Source organism: Budorcas taxicolor, chromosome 1 (genome assembly GCF_023091745.1).
Source record: "Budorcas taxicolor isolate Tak-1 chromosome 1, Takin1.1, whole genome shotgun sequence".
NCBI lineage: Eukaryota > Metazoa > Chordata > Mammalia > Artiodactyla > Bovidae > Budorcas > Budorcas taxicolor.
This window is the reverse complement of record NC_068910.1, coordinates 5,675,765-5,694,629: the sequence shown is the minus strand read 5'-3', so window position 1 is coordinate 5,694,629 and position 18,865 is coordinate 5,675,765. Positions and strand designations below refer to the sequence as shown.

The 18,865-nt window shown below is 50.9% G+C and overlaps 1 protein-coding gene across 1 annotated transcript in view; it reads left to right on the top strand.

Moving 5' to 3' along the window:
- Nucleotides 1-17,278, top strand: part of SLC6A11 (solute carrier family 6 member 11) — a 122,153-nt gene extending 104,875 nt beyond the window's left edge. Inside the window, exons 9-14 of the mRNA XM_052637934.1 lie at nucleotides 6,802-6,914; nucleotides 9,568-9,705; nucleotides 12,211-12,313; nucleotides 13,022-13,122; nucleotides 13,896-14,066; nucleotides 17,126-17,278. Coding sequence (XP_052493894.1) covers nucleotides 6,802-6,914; nucleotides 9,568-9,705; nucleotides 12,211-12,313; nucleotides 13,022-13,122; nucleotides 13,896-14,066; nucleotides 17,126-17,278 — 779 coding nt within the window. The remainder of the gene's footprint in view (nucleotides 1-6,801; nucleotides 6,915-9,567; nucleotides 9,706-12,210; nucleotides 12,314-13,021; nucleotides 13,123-13,895; nucleotides 14,067-17,125) is intronic.
- Nucleotides 17,279-18,865: the final 1,587 nt, after the last annotated feature.

Sequence of the window (18,865 nt, the reverse complement as noted above, 5' to 3'; positions counted from 1 at the left end):
GTCATGTCCAACTGTTTGTGACCCCATGGACTGCAGCACACCAGGCTTCTCTGTCCTTTACTATCTCCTGGAGTTTGCTCAAAATCATATCCATTGAGTCAGTGATGCCATCCAACCATCTCATCCTCTGTCGCCTCCCTTCTCCTCTTGCCCTCAATCTTTCCCAGTATCAGTCTTTTCCAATAAGTTGGCTCTTCGCATCAGGTGGCCAAAGTATTGGAGCCTCAGCTTCAACATCAGTCCTTCCAATGAATATTCAGGGTTGATTCCTTTAGGATTGACTGGTTTGATCTCCTTCCAGTCCAAGGGACTCTCAATAGTCTTCTCAAGTACCACAGTTCGAAAGCATCAGTTCTTCAGTGCTCAGCTTTCTTCATGGTCCAACTCTCACATCCATACATGACTACTGGAAAAACTATAGCTTTGACTAGACGGATCTTATCAGTCTTACACAAAGTCTTTTAAAAATTAGAGGAAGTAAGAGTATCTGAGGACTGTGACAACTGTATAGCTTCTTCTTATCCCAATTTTTCCCCGCAAACAACAAGATAAAACAGGAAGGGAAAAGTATATTCTACACAAAACTGTGCCTCCTGGATAATTTGAAGACAGAAAATGTTGAAGCTGCAGATAACTGTGACAGAAAGAAAAATCACCAAGCCCAGCACACAATATCTGCTGCAAAGGCAAGCTGAGAAAAACCGTGGGACAGATAAGAAGAGGGAAAGGATCTGGGAGTGATTTGGTGCAGTCACCAGAAAGATTGAATCTACTCTCAATCTGAAAGTCCTGGAAAGGATCTTAACAGATCCTTTAGCAGGGACTACAGGGGTTCAAAGTAGGTGTGATTTCAAGGAGTAAGGACCATTTAAAGGCATAGGCACATTTTAAAGGAGCCATTTGAAACATAAACCTTGCTGAGAAAAAAAGAGGCAGGGGGCAAAAAGAAAGAAGAGCATCCTTTTATAGGGAGATGGTGAACACATGCATAGTGAAGGGAGCCCAAGAAAAAGAGGTAAAATGTAAAGGCCTGCAAAACAAAAGAGAACCAGGGACTTTCCTGGTGGTCCAGTGGCTAGGACTCCACACTCCCAGTGCAGTGGGCCAAATTTCAAAGAAATAGATACAATCCTCAAGGCTTCCAGGCGAGAAAAGATCATAATAGCGAAAGTATTAACCTAGCACCATACTTTCTGAAACCACCATACAAAGCAAGGCAACTATGGTATAGCATTTTTTAAAATTCATGTTAATAAGTAAAAACCAGGATTTAATATCCAGCCATGTCTTCATGTATCTTATGGCTATATATGTTATATATAGTATGTTAAAGCTATATAGAAAAGCCATTTTTAATATGCAAGAACTTAGAGGCTTCTTGTGATGTTCTGACATTCTTCTATCAGAGCATGAATGTCATCCAACCCAATAATGACTAGTAAAACTCCAGAAAAAGACTTATGTTGAGCTCTTAAAATATATAAAATGTATTAATATGCATGTATATGTATAACATCAAAACAAAGGTGGGGAAGAAGATAGAGAACTAGTGTAGAAATACACTGCATACTGTTACAAAGTAGGGATCATTCAACCAAAAAATAGAAAGAGGAGGCAAGAGAAGATAGAAAAAACTTCCTGGTGTGTGAGTAATAAGTGTTGGTAGATACTCGTGGGTGTGGGGAACCTGAAAAGACAGATATTAAAGGTTTTAATAAGAGACTAAGGGCCTAAGAGCATTAAAAACAGTACAAGTATGAAGTTAACCACTAGAATAAAAACATTGTTATTGTTCAGTTGCTAAATGAGTCTGACTCTTTGCTACCCCATGGACTGTAGCATGCCAGGCTCCTCTGTGCATGGGCTTCTCCAGGCAAGAATCCTAGAGTGAGTTGTCATTTCCTTCTCCAGAGGATCTTCCCAGACCAAGGACCAAACCTGCATCTCCTGCATTGGCGTTTTTCTTTTTTTACCACTGAGCTACCAGAAGAGCAACATAAGCCTTCCTAAATAATAATTAAAAAAAAAAAAAAAAAAAAAACCAGAATACACAACTCATATACATATGAAATATACATAATTATATATTGTCAGTCAAGACCAAATATATCAATCTTGTCAGTAAAGGTGAATGACCTTAACTCATCTATTGAAAGAAAAAGATTTTCAGTTTGACTCACAAAGTAAAACCTCTGCATAGGCATACCGTGTTTTATTGTGCTTCACTTGTTTTATTTTTGAATTTTTCACAAACTCATGGTTTGTGGCAACTCTGCATCAAGCCACGTCTACCAGCACAATTTTTCCAACAGCATTTACTCACTTCGTGTCTCTGTGTCACATTTTGGTAATTCTCACAGTATTTCAAACTTTTAAATTAGTATTAAAACTAGTGGATGAGGAGTTGCTTTTCATGAGTGAGTAAAGAAAGTGGTTTCTTGAGATCGAATACACTACTGGTAAAGATGTTGTGGCGTTTGTTGAAATGACAGCAGAAGTGCTGGAGAAGACTCTTGAGAGTCCCTTGGACAGCATGGAGATCAAACCAGTCAGTCCTAAGGGAAATCAACCCTGAGTATTCATTGGAAGGACTGACACTGAAGCTCCAATACTTTGGCCACCTGATGCGAAGAGCTGACTCACTGCAAAAGACCCCGATGCTAGGAACGATTGGGAGCAGAAGGAGAAGAGGGTGTCAGAGATGAGATGGCTAGATGGCATCATGGTGCAATGGAAATGAACTTGAGCAAACTTTGGGAAATGGCGAGGGACAAGGAGGCCTGCTGTGCCACAGCCCATGGGGGTCACGAAGAGTCAGACATGACTGAGCAGCTGGACAACGACAGTAAACATAATGCTCAAGCAGCAGCAGAATTGAAGAGGATTGACTCCAGCTTTGAAAGAAGTTCTACTCTGGGTGAAAATGCTATCCAACAGTCCTGCACGCTACAGAGAAATCGCTTGTGAAGAGAAGAGTCAGTCGATGGCAGCAAACTTCATCCTTGTCTTATTTTAAGAAATTGCCGCAGCCACCCCAGCCTTCAGCAACCACCACCCTGATCAGTCAGCAGCCATCAACACTGCAGCAAGACCTTCCCCCAGCAAAAAGACTACAACTCACTGAAGACTCAGACGATGGTTAGCATTCTTCAGCAAGAAACTATTTTTTAATCAATGTACATACCTTTTCTTAGACCTACTGGTATTGTTCACTTAGTAGACTAGAGTATAGTGTAAACATAACTTTTATATTTGCTGGGAAACCTAAAAAATTCATGTGACTCGCTGTACTGGGATGTTCAATTTGCCGTCGTAGTCTGGAGCTAAACCTACAACATCTCTGAGGTATGCTTATCTATTCTGTATATAAGAGACACACCCAGAACAAAGTGACTCACAAAGGCCATAAATAAAGACAGAGTAGCATTCAAGCCCACGTGCATTAAGGATGACAAAGGAAAATACTTTTTTTAATGTTAAAAACCACAATTCACAGTGAAGATGTAACACACACAAATGTATGGACCAAATAACACAGCAGTAATCCTTATGAAGCAAAGAACTGCAGACAGTGCAAGGGGACGTATAAATAAACTAACAATAAGAACTTTACTAAACACATTTGTCAATAAAAGTGCAGGAATGAAAATAATTGCATTCCTTGTGCAGAAAAATAAGAACAGCAACAAAATGAACTAAAAGTTCAAGGAAGGAAATAATAAAAAGCAGAAAGTAATGAAGTAGAGAACTGGGTTTTTTTTTAATAATAAATGAAAATTCTAGGTTTTTCAAAATAAAAATAGGCAAATCACCAGATGATCAAGGCGGGGGCAGGGGGCGGGGGGGCGGAACAAGGTTGGAGGGTAGAGAACATACAAATAACAAAATAAGAAATTACAAAGGGGAAATAACCATTGGAGCAGAAGACATTTTTTAAAATCATAAGAGATTACTTTGCAATCCTCTTTGCATATAAATTTGAAAACCTAGATGAAATGAATATTTTCCTAGGGAAATGGAGATTGCTAAACTGACCCCATTTGACTTAGAAAGCTTAAACAGGCCAATTTCCATAGAAGAAACAGACAAAGTTACTGAAGAGCAACCTCACAAGAAAACATCAGGCCCTGATGGCTTCTCAGAGGAATTCTACCAAACCTTTGAGACCAGATAAGATAGGCCCAGTGCTCTATAAATTATTCCAAATTATTGAAAATGGAGGAAACTTTCCTAATTCATTATCTGAAACACATAGTATTGAAACCTAAACCAAATAGACAATGCCAAGAAAGAAAACTACAGATTAATATCACTCATGCATGTTGATGCCAAAATACCAAAGTATTAGCAAACTCAAATCTAAAATATCAGAATCCAAAATCACATTAAGAAGGTAATATATACCATGTCCAGGTAAGATTTATTCAGGAATAATGGAAGGTTGATTTAATGCTAAAGCCATTAATATCACACACCATATTAATAGTCCAAACAAAGTAAATCATAAAATTATCTCCATAGATGCGGAAAAAGTCCTGGAAAAATTCAACATTCATTCATTATAAAAAATAATCAAGTAAATGGAAATTAAAGGATATTTTTTAAAGTAGGTGTGTGCATAAAAGTTTAAAAATTAAAGAGAATGGTTGCCTACAGTGGTGAGTGGAAAAGGGATAGAAAAAGGTGAGGAATTAAGAAGTAAGGAGAAGGAAGAACACCTTCTCTGAGTATTTATCTTTGGTAGCTCTTACTGAGAGCCACAGTAGCACCCAAGACAAATAGTTACTTTTGTGTGGGTGGACCCAAATATAATACAAATAGTAATGAATGAACTTCACTATATTACAAATGCATAATGCAGTCATTCTGAAAAGAATGGGACAGAAAAGAGCTAACAAAAGTGAATTTCAGGAAGCACTATGTTGACTGAACCTTGTAAAGCTAAAAACATGTTCCATATTGTACTGAAATTCCTAGAGAGTATAATAAGGCAAGAAAAAGTAAAAGTATTAAGATTATAAAGGAAGAATAAAAACTGTCTTCATTCATAAACAACATGATTGACCACACTGAAAATCCTAAGAAATCTAGAAAAAAATTTTTTAAACCAACAACAAACAATTGGGAAATTTTTATATTCTGCTTTTCACCAAATGTAATTTAAAAATGAAAAGGTAAGCAACAGACTTGGAGAAGATAATCATAATTCATAAAGGGTTTGGAGAAGGAAATGGCAACCCACTCCAGTGTTCTTGCCTGGAGAATCCTGGGGACGGAGCCTGGTGGGCTGCCGTCTATGGGGTCGCACAGAGTCGGACATGACTGAAGCGACTTGCAGCAGCAGCAGCATCCCAAATATATTAAGAATTCTCACAATTCAGTAAAAAGGAGCTAACCCAACTGAAAATGGGCAAGAACACAAGAGGTGCTTCACAAAAGAAGATGTTGATATGTAGCCAGTCCTTGATAGTCCAGTGATCAGGACTCCTTGCTTTCACTGCTGAGGATCTGGGTTCAGTCCTTGGTTGGGGAACTGAGATCCTGTAAGTCACAACATGGGCAAAAAATAAATTAATTGAAAATTTAAAAAAAATAATAAAAAGATTTATTAATGGACAATAAAGATATGTGAAGATACTTCACACTGTTAGTCATCAGGGAAATACAAATTAAAAACATATAACACTTCATATCCACTATAATGACTAAAAGACTGACAACCTCAAGTGTTGACAAGGATGTGGAGCCCCTGAAACTCTCAATTGTTGCTGGTAGGAATGTAAAATGACAGAGTCACTTTGGAAATATGTTTGGCATTTCTTAGAAAATTAAACATATGATTCCCATATGACCTGGTAATTCCCCTCCTAGGTAGGATGAACAAAGCTAATCTCAGGTGGGAAAAAGAAAGATCAGTAGTTGCCCAGTACAGAGACAGGGAGTGAGGGCGGAGAGACTGGGTGTCTCCACATTTCAAAACTCATTGAATCATACCCTTAAAATGAACACTTATGATAGGTAAATTGACTTTAATAAGGCTGTTTTTTAAGATAGAAGATAATGAGGATAAATGTTTCTTGAACATTTACCTTTTTAAGTGCTTTCCATATTTTTGCATCATCACACTGAACTCCGCCAACTGCCTTCTTAGGTAGGAATCCATTGTTCCCATTTTCTAGCTGAGGGGACAAGGGTGAAGCTCCCAGTAAAGAATGGGGATTTGAACCCTTGGCCCCCGTGCTGCAGGGCTAGTACATCCCATCCTGAGGCTGTGCTGTCAAGCCCCCTTTTGGGAGCAGTCAAGAGGAGTGAGTGTGGACCTGGGAGACGCTGAAAGGAGAAGGCGGCCTGGGTGGACCAGCATTTGCCCAAGCCCTGACTGCTCACATAGGAGCCACTGGTCCTTCTGTCACCCTAGACTGACTGAATTAGGATCGCTAGGTGGGCCTGAGAACCTGCATTTTAATAAGAATGCCTCCCACCACCACCTCTCTTCACCTACCCCAGTAAGAATAGAGACATGTCTGTGCAGAGGAGGGTCTGGGTGTCAGACTAACCTGGACTTGAGTCTTGACCCTTCCAGACCCTTGCTTCCTTCTCTCTGCCTCAGCTTGCTCATCTGTACAATGGGTATCCTTGTAGAACCAGGAGCATGGGGTGGCTGTGAGATATACATGATTCAAGGAAGAATTCAGCACAGCATCTGGCACAAAAGAAACACTTAATCCATTTTAGACGAACATAGTAATTGAATGAGGCACTGAACTCCACTCAGCCCCCTTCTCTCTGCTTCCTCTCCAGGCCCTGGCCTGGCCTTTATCGCCTACCCAAAGGCCGTCACCATGATGCCCCTCTCCCCACTCTGGGCCGCCTTGTTCTTCATGATGCTCATCTTTCTGGGCCTGGACAGCCAGGTAAGCGGGGAGCCCAGGGGCCAGCAGCATTGGGGGCAGGTGCTGCTCCCAGGAACAGATCTGGGGCCTGCACACCACGTCCTGGTTCTGGTCAGTCAGGACCAACCAGATCGTAAAAGACTTGGGAACACAGAAAAGCATCTGCTTTCTTCCCTGATCTCCGCATCGGGGCTCCCATGACATGCCCCAGGTGGACACCTGGGTGGGTCCTGGGTACCATCTCCAGCTCCTGCTCCCCCCACATCCGCACCCTGCCCCCACCCACCTCTGTTCTCCTGCCTCTCCCAGACCCACCCCCACTTGGCAGCCCACCTTCCTCCATGAAGGATGTGGAGTTAGAACTAACAGTTTATCTGTTTGCATTTTTCTTTCTCTAAACGCAAATGTGCACACTTACATCTTTTCACCCCCGTCCACCCTCCCACCCTCTTTCAATCCCCTCTTTGGTTTTCCTGCTGGAATCCTGTGGCCTCTTCATCTCCAGAAATCAACCCTTGGTCCTGCTGCTGTATTGTGGCTGGCCTTCCTAAGAGCCCCAGAGAAGGTCTTCCAGCCAAAGCCAGGCACTCTGAGGCTCTCAGACAGGGGTCTCTTGGCGAGGTGCTCCCCGCCCCCCTACCTGTGACCTTGTGCGAGTCACTCAGCATCCAGGCCCCATGGCTGGTGTGGCTGTCAATCCAGCCACGTCCTATTTCTTCCCCTGGATGGTTTCTCAGAAACTGCTAAGCCGAGCTGCAGAAGCAACCGGGTGTTTTTGCTGATAACCGTCCCTCCATTGTCACCGGCAGAGGCCTCAGGAGGGATCAGCAGCTTGTGTGACAGTGACGGGCTTGTCTCCTCAGAGGGGTGTGGAGGCCGGGCCTGGGCTCTGCGAGCCCCTGGGCTGAGCCAAACCAACACTAGGGCTGCAGTACTCTGTTTGCAAAGGGGGCCTGGGGCCCCAGGGCAGGGGGTGGCTGCTCAGACCACCCCCAGGTGTGCCTGGGCTGTGTCCCCAGTTTTTAACCATGATAGCCATATGGGCTGGTGGGGGCAGGGCTTCTGTTATCCCCATTTCACAGAGGAAGAAACTGAGGCTCAGAAAGGCCAAGTGACTTGACGGGATATGCTCCCAGGTCTCTGCACCTCGTAGCCCATCTGCTCTGATGCCTTTTCAGTTTAAGTGCTGGATCAACAGCGTCCCCTGAGTCCCCTTCCTTCCCTATAGACCCTAGAGAAAGGACGAGCACAGCTAGTCTTGCCTTAGAGACAGGACAGCCTGGAGGCCAGGAGCCTGGGCGTTGGAGTCTAGACTGAGTTTAAGTCCCAACTCTTGCCAGCTGGGTGACTCTGGGCTGTGCTCAGTCCCTTTGCACAATGAGGATGGAAATACCTTCCTTGGGGAGATAGACATGGACCAGAAAGGACATGGAGCCAAGCAGTGGCTCCAGGGATGGGGGTGCCCCCAAATAATGACCTCCCAGTGCCCCACAGTGGTGACAGCCCAGCCTCTGGAACAAGATTGCCTGGTTCAAATTCAGGCCCTAAAAGATTAGACTTCTGTGACCTCAGGGCAAGTTACCTACACCACTACGCTTCTGTGTCTTCTTTACAAAAGAGGGACAATGGTAGAACTTAATACATAGAGGTTGAAGAAATTAACATCTGTTAACTACCTAGAACTGAGCCTGGCACACAATAAGCACCGTGTGTTCACCACTGTTGTTATTATTATCAAACATTTTCTGAGCTTCTGCTCTGTGCCACTTGAAGTAGATGTCAGTGACATGGCCCTTGCCTTCCAGGGTCTCACCTTTTTGTAAGGAGACAGATCTGAGCAAGCTGGACCCTATAGATGAGGGGTATGGACTGGGCCTGGAATAAGGGCTGGGGTCTGTTCTGCCCAAGTCGAGGGCAAGAAGCAGCAGTCAGGAAAAGGCTCATGCAGGAGACCTGCCTGCAGTGCTGGGAGAACTCGGGGAGGGGATGAGGGATATGCTGGGCTATTTGGTCTGGGTGTTGATGGTTGAGTAGGAGTGTGACTGATCTCATTCCTGGCCCTCTCTCAGCATGGTGGGACACATATGCATAGTGCCTCAAGCTCTGCCATCTAAACTTGCCCAGCCCAAACACAAGAGCTGGGTATTAGCTCCCCTGGTTGCCCTCCCCCCAGCAGAAGGCCACCCGCCCTCCGGAAGCAAAGGGCAGGGGCACTGTCACGGGCCTGGAAGATGAAGTAAGTCAGGCCCCCACAGACTGATCAGAGCCTTCAGCTCTCAAGACAGTTACCCAAACTGCCATCTTGCTTCCCAGGCCAAGACTGGATCTCATTTATTTCGTCCACCCTAGAACAAGGCCCAGCACATGGGCACATGACTGGCAGCATAAGGGAGAAGGAATTCTAGCTTTAGAGTCAGGAGGACTCTGCTGCTTCCTAGCTGAGAGACTTTGGGCTGGTCACCTTCCCTCTCTGAGCCTCAGGGTCCTCTTGTGTTGAATGGGCCTGCTGGCATTCTGTAAGCGCGGGGGATACTGTTGTTATTCTCGGATCCTCCGTCAGGGTGAGAAAGTGTGGCAGTGAAGGCGAGGCCCAGCGGGGAGGGAAGCCTGGGCTTTAGGGCTGCTGTGTCTGCCTGGAGCCAGGGCCTCACACCGTCGTTTCTGCCCTATCCAGTTCGTATGCGTGGAGAGCCTGGTGACCGCCGTGGTAGACATGTACCCCAAGGTCTTCCGGAGGGGCTATCGGCGGGAGCTGCTCATCCTGGCCCTGTCGGCCACCTCCTACTTTCTGGGTCTTGTGATGTTAACAGAGGTGAGTGATAGCCACACAGATAAGTGGCATGGACAGGGTAACACGAGAGGTAAGTGCCTGGGCTTTGGTGGCGCTAGTGGTAAAGAACCCCCTTGCCAATGCAGGAGACATAAGAGACGCGAGTTTGATGCCTGGGTCCGGAAGATCCCCTGGAGGCGGACATGGCAACCCACCCCAGTATTCTTGCCTGGAGAACCCCATGGATAGAGGAGCCTGGCGGACTACAGTCCATGAGGCTGTGAAGTGTCGGACACAACTGAAGTGACTTAGCATGGACACGTTTGGGTTAGGCGGGTCTGACATCACATGCCAGCTCTGACCTTGACTGGCTGGGTGACCCTGCCTCCAGGTCCGGCCCTTCTCAGTGACTCTATGTTCTCGTGCTCATGATGAGTCATCGTGAGACGCCATGGAAGTTCTCATTCAGCACTTGCATAAATGCTCAGCTCCAGGTCTCCCCCGCCAGAAGGAATAACACTCACAGTGAGGAAGGCTGGGTTTACCTGGTCATTATGAGCAGCCATGGCAACCCACTCCAGTATTCTTGCCTGGAGAACCCCATGGACAGAGGAGCCTGGCAGGCTAGAGTCCATGGGGTCGCAAAGAGTCAGACACGACTGAGTAGCTAAGCCCGTGAATATCCAGATGCCCAGGCTACCCCTTTTAGTGAAACTCCTGGGCGAAGGGGGCACTGTCTGCTGGAGAACCCCCAGCTAGTGGCTTTCACTGGCCTCAAATTCAGAACAGGCTTCACTGAGGAACCTGGACACCTTCAGGTGCTGCGTGTTCCAGCTCCAACCCTCCACATGTCCCCTCTTATCTCTGCCAGTCCTGTGGGCAAGGAGGGGCTCATCACACCCCCAAACTCAGACAGTCTCATAAAGCCATGATTCTCTTCCCTCCTGCAGCATCCTGTCTAATAAATACTTTCTTAAGTACCTTGGGAAGGCGAAATTAGGTATCTTTTTACTCACACTCACAAAATTAATTTTAAAAACCAAGCTGCTCTCCCCCTCCAAATAACCAAAAAACTGTTGCCAGGAGACACAAAGGGGTTTTGTAAGGAACATGGAAAAAGTGAGGGAATTTAGAATCTGTCAAAGCAGCTGATATGGTACTAAGGTCGGTCTGCTGATCTTCATCATTCTCTGCCTCTCAATTCAAAAAGGCCACCTCCTCCTGGAAGCCTCCTCTGCTTTCCTTCCCACCCAGGACTTCATTCTAAGCTCGATCCAGACTCCATCTGGACATTACAGTGACCTGTCTATTCACCTGCCCCACCAGGCCCCAAGGTCCTCAAGAATAGGAGCCAGCCTTGATCTGTTCTGTGCCCTTGGGGCCTGGCCAGGGTGTATAATTCCTGCTCCTAGTCATTGTCACATTAATGGGAGGATAATCAGCATTGGAGCAAATGAATGGTGCCACACTTCCCCCCTGCCTTTCTCCACACAACCAGTGAGCAGGGCTTCATTAAGTGCTGGTTAATTACACAAAATAGAGTTTTTTGTCACGCACAAACTGGGGGGTTACCTGATGCCTTCAAGAGGCTGGTGGGGCTACAGGAAAAGCAGGCATTCGTGGGCATCCTCGGCTTGCAGCACGCCCATCGGTGGAGGGCTCTCCTGGACGCCAGCTGGCCGGCCCTGGTACCCTGGCTCACAGAGCCCTCTCCCAGGCCTTGGGCCCCAGGCCCAACACGGAGCCAGTGCTGTGCCTGCCCTGGACCAGGAATCAGCAGACACTCAGGCCCCACACACTCACCTTCGCCCTCTGCAGAGGCATGTCTGTGAGTGACCACACTGGGAACTTAAACCTGCCAAATGGGCCGTGGCAGACTCAGTAATTGCTGGAACGATCTTCTCCCTCATTTAAACACATTTAAAGCTCTGCTGTAGGGGAAAATAGTCTGCAAATATCTGCTCCTCCACAGAGGTGAGGGGGTAGGCGGCGAAGGTCACAGGCTCTGTAGCCGGACGCCTGGGCCCGGTCCTCAGGCCCGCAGCTGGGTGACCTGTGGTGACCGGTGGTGCGGGTTCTCAGCACCCTGGGGCTCCGCTTCCCTGCGTGCGCACTGAGGACCCCAGCAGCACTGGCCTTATGACCGCACAAGGCAGGACCTACGAAAGCTGCTGTGTGGACGCGTAGGAGAGGGCAAGGCTAGAGGCAGGGAGGCCTGTGGGGAGGCCGTCACAGCCCCCTGGAGAGAGGTGCTGAGCCCGCCTGACCTCCAGTCTCCAGTTTTCTGTGTTGTGTCTAGCATTCAGGGAGCAGAGACCAGACAAACCTCTGAGATCCCAGCAACCCCTGAGGGTGGTCTAAGGGGGCACCCAGCTGCGGTGGGTGCAGCATTCAGAATGCTGGAGAGACCTGTCTGCCCTGGTGGACGTGACTGCAGGGTGGGAGGTGACCGCAGGGCGGGGTGCCCTCGCCGAGGCCAGCTGGCTAACCCCGCTCTCCCGTATGTCTGTCTGTCCCTCTTCCCTGCGTCTGTCCTCCACCCCGCAGGGCGGTATGTACATCTTCCAGCTCTTTGACTCCTACGCCGCCAGCGGAATGTGCCTTCTCTTCGTGGCTATCTTCGAGTGCATCTGCATCGGCTGGGTATACGGTGAGTGGAGGCCGAGCCCGCCACCCACCAGCACCCGGGACCTGGGTGGGCTGGGCTTCCCTGTGGCCCGTCTCCATCTCCATCAGCCTCTTCCCCTCAGGGACGTCTCGGGTTCTCCCACCTGTTGGAAGACCCTCCTGCTTGTATACCCTTTTGCAGCACAGGGAGGGGTTCCAGGCTCAGGCACTGTAACCTTGGGTCCATCCTTCTGCCCCTGAGGCTCAGTTTCCCCATCTGTATAATGGAGTAGTCATCACGGTGGCTGCCGGTAGGAGGGAGTGTAGGCAAACCAGCCGGCCCGGCGACCGGCCCTTAGCACCTGCCTTTGGGTCTTCCTGTTCCCCAGACCGAGTGAGTGGATGAGAGTTGCTGGGCTTGTGAATAGACGCCCACCAGCCCTTCTGTCTGAGCCCCGACACCCACCCCACCCATGCCGGTCAGCCAGCCTGACCCCGCTCAGAGCGACCACCTTGCACCTTTTCCCCAGAAACTCCTGACTGAGTCAGGAGGGGTCTCTTCAGAGCCCCTTCCACCACAGTTTGTCCTCACGCCGCACATCACTAATGCCCTGGTAGTTTCTAAGCGGTAAGTAGGGTCCCTGCCGCAGTTTGTCTCCTGCTGGGGAACATCGACACTCATCACCTTTCCTCTGAGGCTTGTACAGAAATTCTCTGGGGTGTGTGTGCCCGTCTGCTTTATTCTGGACAGGAAGCAACCGCTTCTATGATAACATCGAAGACATGATTGGCTACCGGCCGTTGTCACTCATTAAATGGTGCTGGAAGGTCGTGACCCCCGGGATCTGTGCGGTAAGGGTGCTGCCGGGAGCCACCCGCAGCCCACCACGCCCCTACTTCTCCACCCCAGAGCCCAGGCCTGACTGAGGCCAAAACTGAGGAGGTGATGTCCTCCTGGGGGACCCTCTGTGCACTCAGAAAGTCCACGGCAACTGATACCTTTCCAAGCCCATGTTTTTTTGGGAGTCAGTCTCTGGGCTGGGCTAGGGGCCCTCACTAAAACCCCAGTCATGCCACCAGCTTGCTGTAACAGTAAGCAAGTCACCTCTCTTCTTGGGGCCTCAGATTCTGAACCTGCAAGCCTGTGCAGATGGCACCCACCTCTGTAGGGGATGAGGTGTGAAAGACATCTGGCTCTGCTGTTAACAATGAAGCAACAGCTTGAGAGGCTCATGCTCTGCCCCTCAGACCAAACTGCAGAGAGGCCTTGGTAAAAGGATGTTTAATTAAAGAAACAAAACCGCTGCTCTTCACCCAGTCCTTGGCACTGGAAGTATCTCAGAGCATCTTCACCAACCATCTTAGTTCTGAAAGTCAGCTTTGAAACCAGCCCTGAGAAGTAGCTAGAAAAAAAAATTCTGACTGTTTAGAGGCTGGGGATCAGGCTCCTGGGGGGTTGAGAAGAGTCTCCTGGGACCTATGAGGCCTGTTCCCTGTGCTTCTCGCTGTGGACAGGCAGGGTGCCACCTCTCCGAGGCCAGTGCCCAGGGTCGACCATCTCCCCTGCCTGCCGCTTGCTCCCAGGCTGAGGGCCGCCCCAGGGACCTCTCCCCATCTCTCTGCAGGGCATCTTCATTTTCTTCCTGGTCAAATACAAGCCCCTCAAGTACAACAACGTGTACACCTACCCCGCCTGGGGCTATGGCATCGGCTGGCTCATGGCCCTGTCCTCCATGCTCTGCATCCCGGTCTGGGTCTGCATCAAGGTGTGGAAGACGGAAGGGACGCTGCCAGAGGTGAGCGGCCTGGGAGGAGGGGTCAGTGAGGCTGGGGCGGCGGGGGGTGTGACACAGGGCGGGGCTGGCTATGCTGGGGAGGGCTGTGCTGGTGAGTGTGAGTGTGGCCACGGGAGCCTCTGGGTTCCCGCTTCCTCATCTGGGCCACGGGCATGATGAGAACGTGCCTCCACGTGTCTCCTGGGGAAGCCTGGCCAGCTCCTCCATGGCAGGGATTCATCAGTACTGCTGCGCTGAGGCCTGGAGATTGAGCTGCCTTCCCTGAGTTCTGCCTTCCCTGAGTTCGGTTTTCCCATCTGCAAAATGGGTCAGCAGCAGTCCCTCGCTTGCAGAGGTTGTTTGAGTGCTCAGGGAGTGCCCAGAGGGACAGCACTTGAGCCAGGACTTGGGAGAGAGAGGGGCCAAGTGTCAGCTCCTGGTGTCCTGTCGATCCCGTTCATTAAGGACCCTGTTTCCAGGGCGCAGGGAGAGGGTCTGCCATCTGGGGGCATCTATCCTGTGCCGTCATCGTGCAGAGCTCTCTCTGTTCTGCATCTCCTCTATCGTCAGAGAAATGCAGGCACTTGCCTGAGATCAGACTGCCAAGAATTAGCAAACCGACCATCTTCAACAATTCTGTTGAAGTATGTTCTCTGCATCATGGACTTCCCCCGTTTCTGGTTCAGTGGCATATTTTTTGTAGCAGTGTTCTGTGCCATGCTGTCATCACCATAAATCCATTTGCAAACATTTTTATTTATTTACATGTATTCTTAGGTATTCATAAGATTCCCAGTGCCTGTTCCCAGTAAGCCCTGTCCCAAGCCCCAGACCCAGAAATCTCTCTGTATGTGCTTCTTGGGGCATTTCCTGCCAATGGAATCGTGCTGCCCATGGTCTCCTGGTTGTTTAGTGAATTTGGACCCCAGCCCATCATAGCCTGGACACCCTCTCTCTTCACTCTCCTTTCCCACCTGCTGGGGGATCAGGAGGTCTGAGTCAGCTTCATGCCCCTTTTGCTAACTGTGTGCTCTGTGCCAGATGCCGCTCTAAGCCGTTGACAGTCAGTAGGCTGCTGAATCCTCCCTCACAGCTGTCCTGTGAGGTGGAGGTGCTTCCTGTCCCCAGGACACAGGTGAGGAAGCTGAGCACAGAGAGGGAAAGCAAATTACCCCAGGGCACACAGCCTTGGAGTGGTAGAGCAGGTACCTGAGGCTGTGCCTTCATGCCCCATACCCCTTGCCTGGTTCCGGCCCCAGTGCAGCACCCCAGGGTCTTGGGGCTGAGCTGTGTCTCACAGACGTGTGGCCTGTGTGGCATTGCCCCCCAAGGCGAGTGCCAGCCCAGAGTCAGCTCCAGCCAGCCCTGCTGTCCACCCAGGGAAGAGCCAGCACCCAGCCAGGGGGAGCAAGCCGAGGGGGAAGGTCCCTCTCTCCAGCCTGCTCCTGCCCCCAGAGCAAGGCCTGGTCCTCCGCTCCTGCAGGGAATGTAGGGCAAGGGCAGTTGTTGATTCTGGCTTGGGACCAGGCGTGTGCAGAGGAGAGCTGCCCTGGAGCCCGGATACCTTGGCCCCGGCTGGCCCCTGCCAGCGCGTTCACATCCCTCCATTTCCAGAGGGGCTTCCCAGGGGGCACTAGTGGTAAAGAACCTGCCTGCCAGTGCGGGAAACGTAAGTGATGTGAGTTCTATTCCTGGGAATAGATCCCCTGGAAAGGGAAATGGCAACCCACTCCAGTTTTCTTGCCTGGGAGAATCCTATGGACAGAAGAGCCTGGAGGACTACAAGTCCATAGGGTGTCAAGAGTCAGACATGACTGAAGACACTTAGCACACATGCACGCATTTCCAGAAGGTTCTGCCAGCTGATGAGAAGGATCTGGAAGGAAAGATGGGGGTCAGAGAGTTGCTATGAGGGTGGGTAGTCTATGCTAAGAACCATGCACGGGTCAACAAATCTGAGGACACCTCAGGAAAATGACGCTCAAGGCAGGTGCCGCTGTGAACCTCTTTGACAGATGAGGGACCGAGATGCAGAGGGTTAAGTTCTTGCCTCAGTGAAGCAGTGGAACTGGGAGTCCAGCCCAGGCACCCGGCTCCAGAGCCTATGCTCCCAGCTCCTATCCGGTGTCAAGATCCTAGCGCCTTGCCTGGCACCTAGGAGATGCTCCGCATGACGGTATTATGGGGGGGCATCCTGCTGGTTAATCCCTCTTGGGCAGAATAGGCCCAGCCTATTAGGCGTGGCAGGATCTGAACATGAAAACAGGACCTTGATCGTAAGAAACCAGCACCCCAAAGTCCTTCCAGCCTTCCTGGGGAAAGGCCCAGGAAGGACCTCCCAAATCCTGGCCTGACGTCTTCTGGATGTGCACATGAGGCGGAGGTGTTGTGGGGGGGGGGCAGGCAGGATCAAGGGGCAGGAGCGTGTGTCAGGGGTAGAGTGGACGATGGCTACCTCATTCGCCCAGCACACTGCCGGCCACTCTGCGGGGTTGGGGCCTTAGCGAGAACGTTTCCGTCTTCAGACACACACCTGTTCCCTTGACGGGGATGACGGGCATGATGACGGCCTTCTATGGGAAACATACCCATTTATGCAGAGACCACTGTATAAATGGCCCTGGAGGTGGTGTAGCTCACCCTCACAGCAGAGTCTACAGGAGGAACAGCTGGCCCATCTCACAGGTGGGACAGCACGGCTCAGTGGCGTTAGGTGACTGGCCCCGCACGTAGCGAGGCCAAGCAGGGACTCAGACCCCAGCCTCAGTCTGCCCAGGAAGGAAGGATGCGGCCTGGGTATAGCTCCTGCGTCCTGGTCACCTGCAGCGGGCCAGGCACAGGGCAGGCAACTCTGTTCATCCTCTGCTTCCTCACCCAGCGCTGGTACCCTGTCGTCCCCATGTCCCGGGGTGGGGGCGGGAAATAGATCTCCAGGTCGACGCATTGCCCAGGGCAGTGCTCCAAGCCCGGCCTGCCCGTTTCCATGCTCCTCCGCCCCCAGAGGTGTCGCTGAGGCAGGCCCCCCGGGGACCCCAACAGCCACTCTTCTCAGACAGCTCTTCTCCTCTCCAACCGTGTAGAGATTCCGCAAGTTGATGATCCCCAGCGCCGACCTGAAAATGCGGGGCACGCTTGGGACAGGCCCACGGACGGTGGCGGTTAATGACTGTGACGCCAAACTCAAGGGCGATGGGGCCGTTGCGGCCATTACAGAGAAGGAGACGCACTTCTGAGCGCCCCGCCACCTCGGTGTCCTGCCTGCTCGCCCCCTGCCGTCCACCGCCGTGTGTACAAATGAACACCTGAACCGCGTACTTCACCTAGTGGTAGAGGCTTGCTCGTTTCTGTTTTGTTCTGGGGTTTTTTTGCACAGGATTTATTAACAAGTTAATTTTAAGGTGGCTGTGCCCACTCTGGTTTCAAGTCATGCCCCTTCCTCGTCCCATCCCCCCAGCTGCCGTGAGAGTAGCGACGCGAAGAGATAGCCCTATACAGGGGCTTCTCATCCGAGGAGGGAGTAACCAGCATTCCCTCGGGGTTAGGGAGAAGTTGTACCATAGGACCGGACTTTTTTATCCTCGGGCTGTGGGGTGAGCGGGTGGGAGCGACGTCTGCCTCCTCCGTCAGCCTCTGAACCAACCTGTCCTCCGTGCCCCGCGTCAGCCCAGTCTGTCTGTCTCCATGCCTCCAGGCTTCCCCTGAAGCCCCTCCCTTGCCCATCCTCCTGGGCTTCCCAGAAGTGGTGGGTCTGCAGACAGCGAGGCTGTGTCAGAGAAGACATCCCGGCCAACTCAGGACTCCTGGGCGACAGGCCCCCCTCTGCCCTGGTCCCACCGAGTGACCTGGGCTCTTCCCAGCTCTCCTGTGTCTCCCCGGTGGGGACAGCTGGGTCAGGTGAGCTCTGGGGGTTTCTGCCTGGCCTGGCTGCACTTCTCCGGGGATCCTTTGCGTGCCTCCTGGGCGTGCAGACCTGCTGTTGATCTTGGATTCTTCTGAAGACTTGCCACTCGTCACTCCCTTCTTTAAAGCAAGTTTATCCTGGAAACCATGGGGCTTGATTTCCTCCGTGAGAGGTTCCCTCCCGTGGAGCCCAGCCGGGTCCTCGGCTCCGCAGACGGCGGCTCCTCCAGGCCATCTGCTCGTGCTCTCGGCTCTGCCGCTCCGTCCTCCTCAGCAGGCTGGCTGGAGGCACCTGGCTGATGGTTCCTGGGCTCTGTCCTGCTTGTGGCTGTCTGTCCTACCACTGTCCCTGCCGGGGCCTGCACCATGTGACCCCCCACCAGCCTGCTGGGTCAGAGCTGCAGTTGGGCCTGGAGCCGGGTTTCGTCCTCCGGCCCCTTCATCCCCTGACCTCGTCTCCTCCCTCTGGGCATCCCCCTGCCCTCTTCCCTCGCCTGCATTCCTGTGACCCGCCCCCCCCCCCCCCCCGGTCCCTGCCCACCCTTCCTGCCACCAGCAGAGCCCTGGGATCTTCACAAGGCTTCTCCTCTACCTTTTCCCCAGGAGCCGGCCCTCCTGCCTCTCTGGCCAAGGGGCTGAGGAGCCTCAGAGCTCACTGGTGTGGAGTCCTGGGCTCCCATCCCCTCCCTCCCTTGAACAGCTCCAGGGTCTGGGGCAGCAGCTGGCACTGCTCCGGGCCTCCCTGGCTGGTCCCTTTCTTCCTTAATTGGCTTTGATGTCGAGCCTCTGACTTGGATCCTGAGTTATCTGGGGACAGGCAAGGAGCATCCTTTATCCTTCTACTTTCCGTGCCCAGTCTTATGCGGTGGCAATGCAAGCCTTCTCCAAACAGAGGATTTAGTTTCCTGGAATAAACCTGC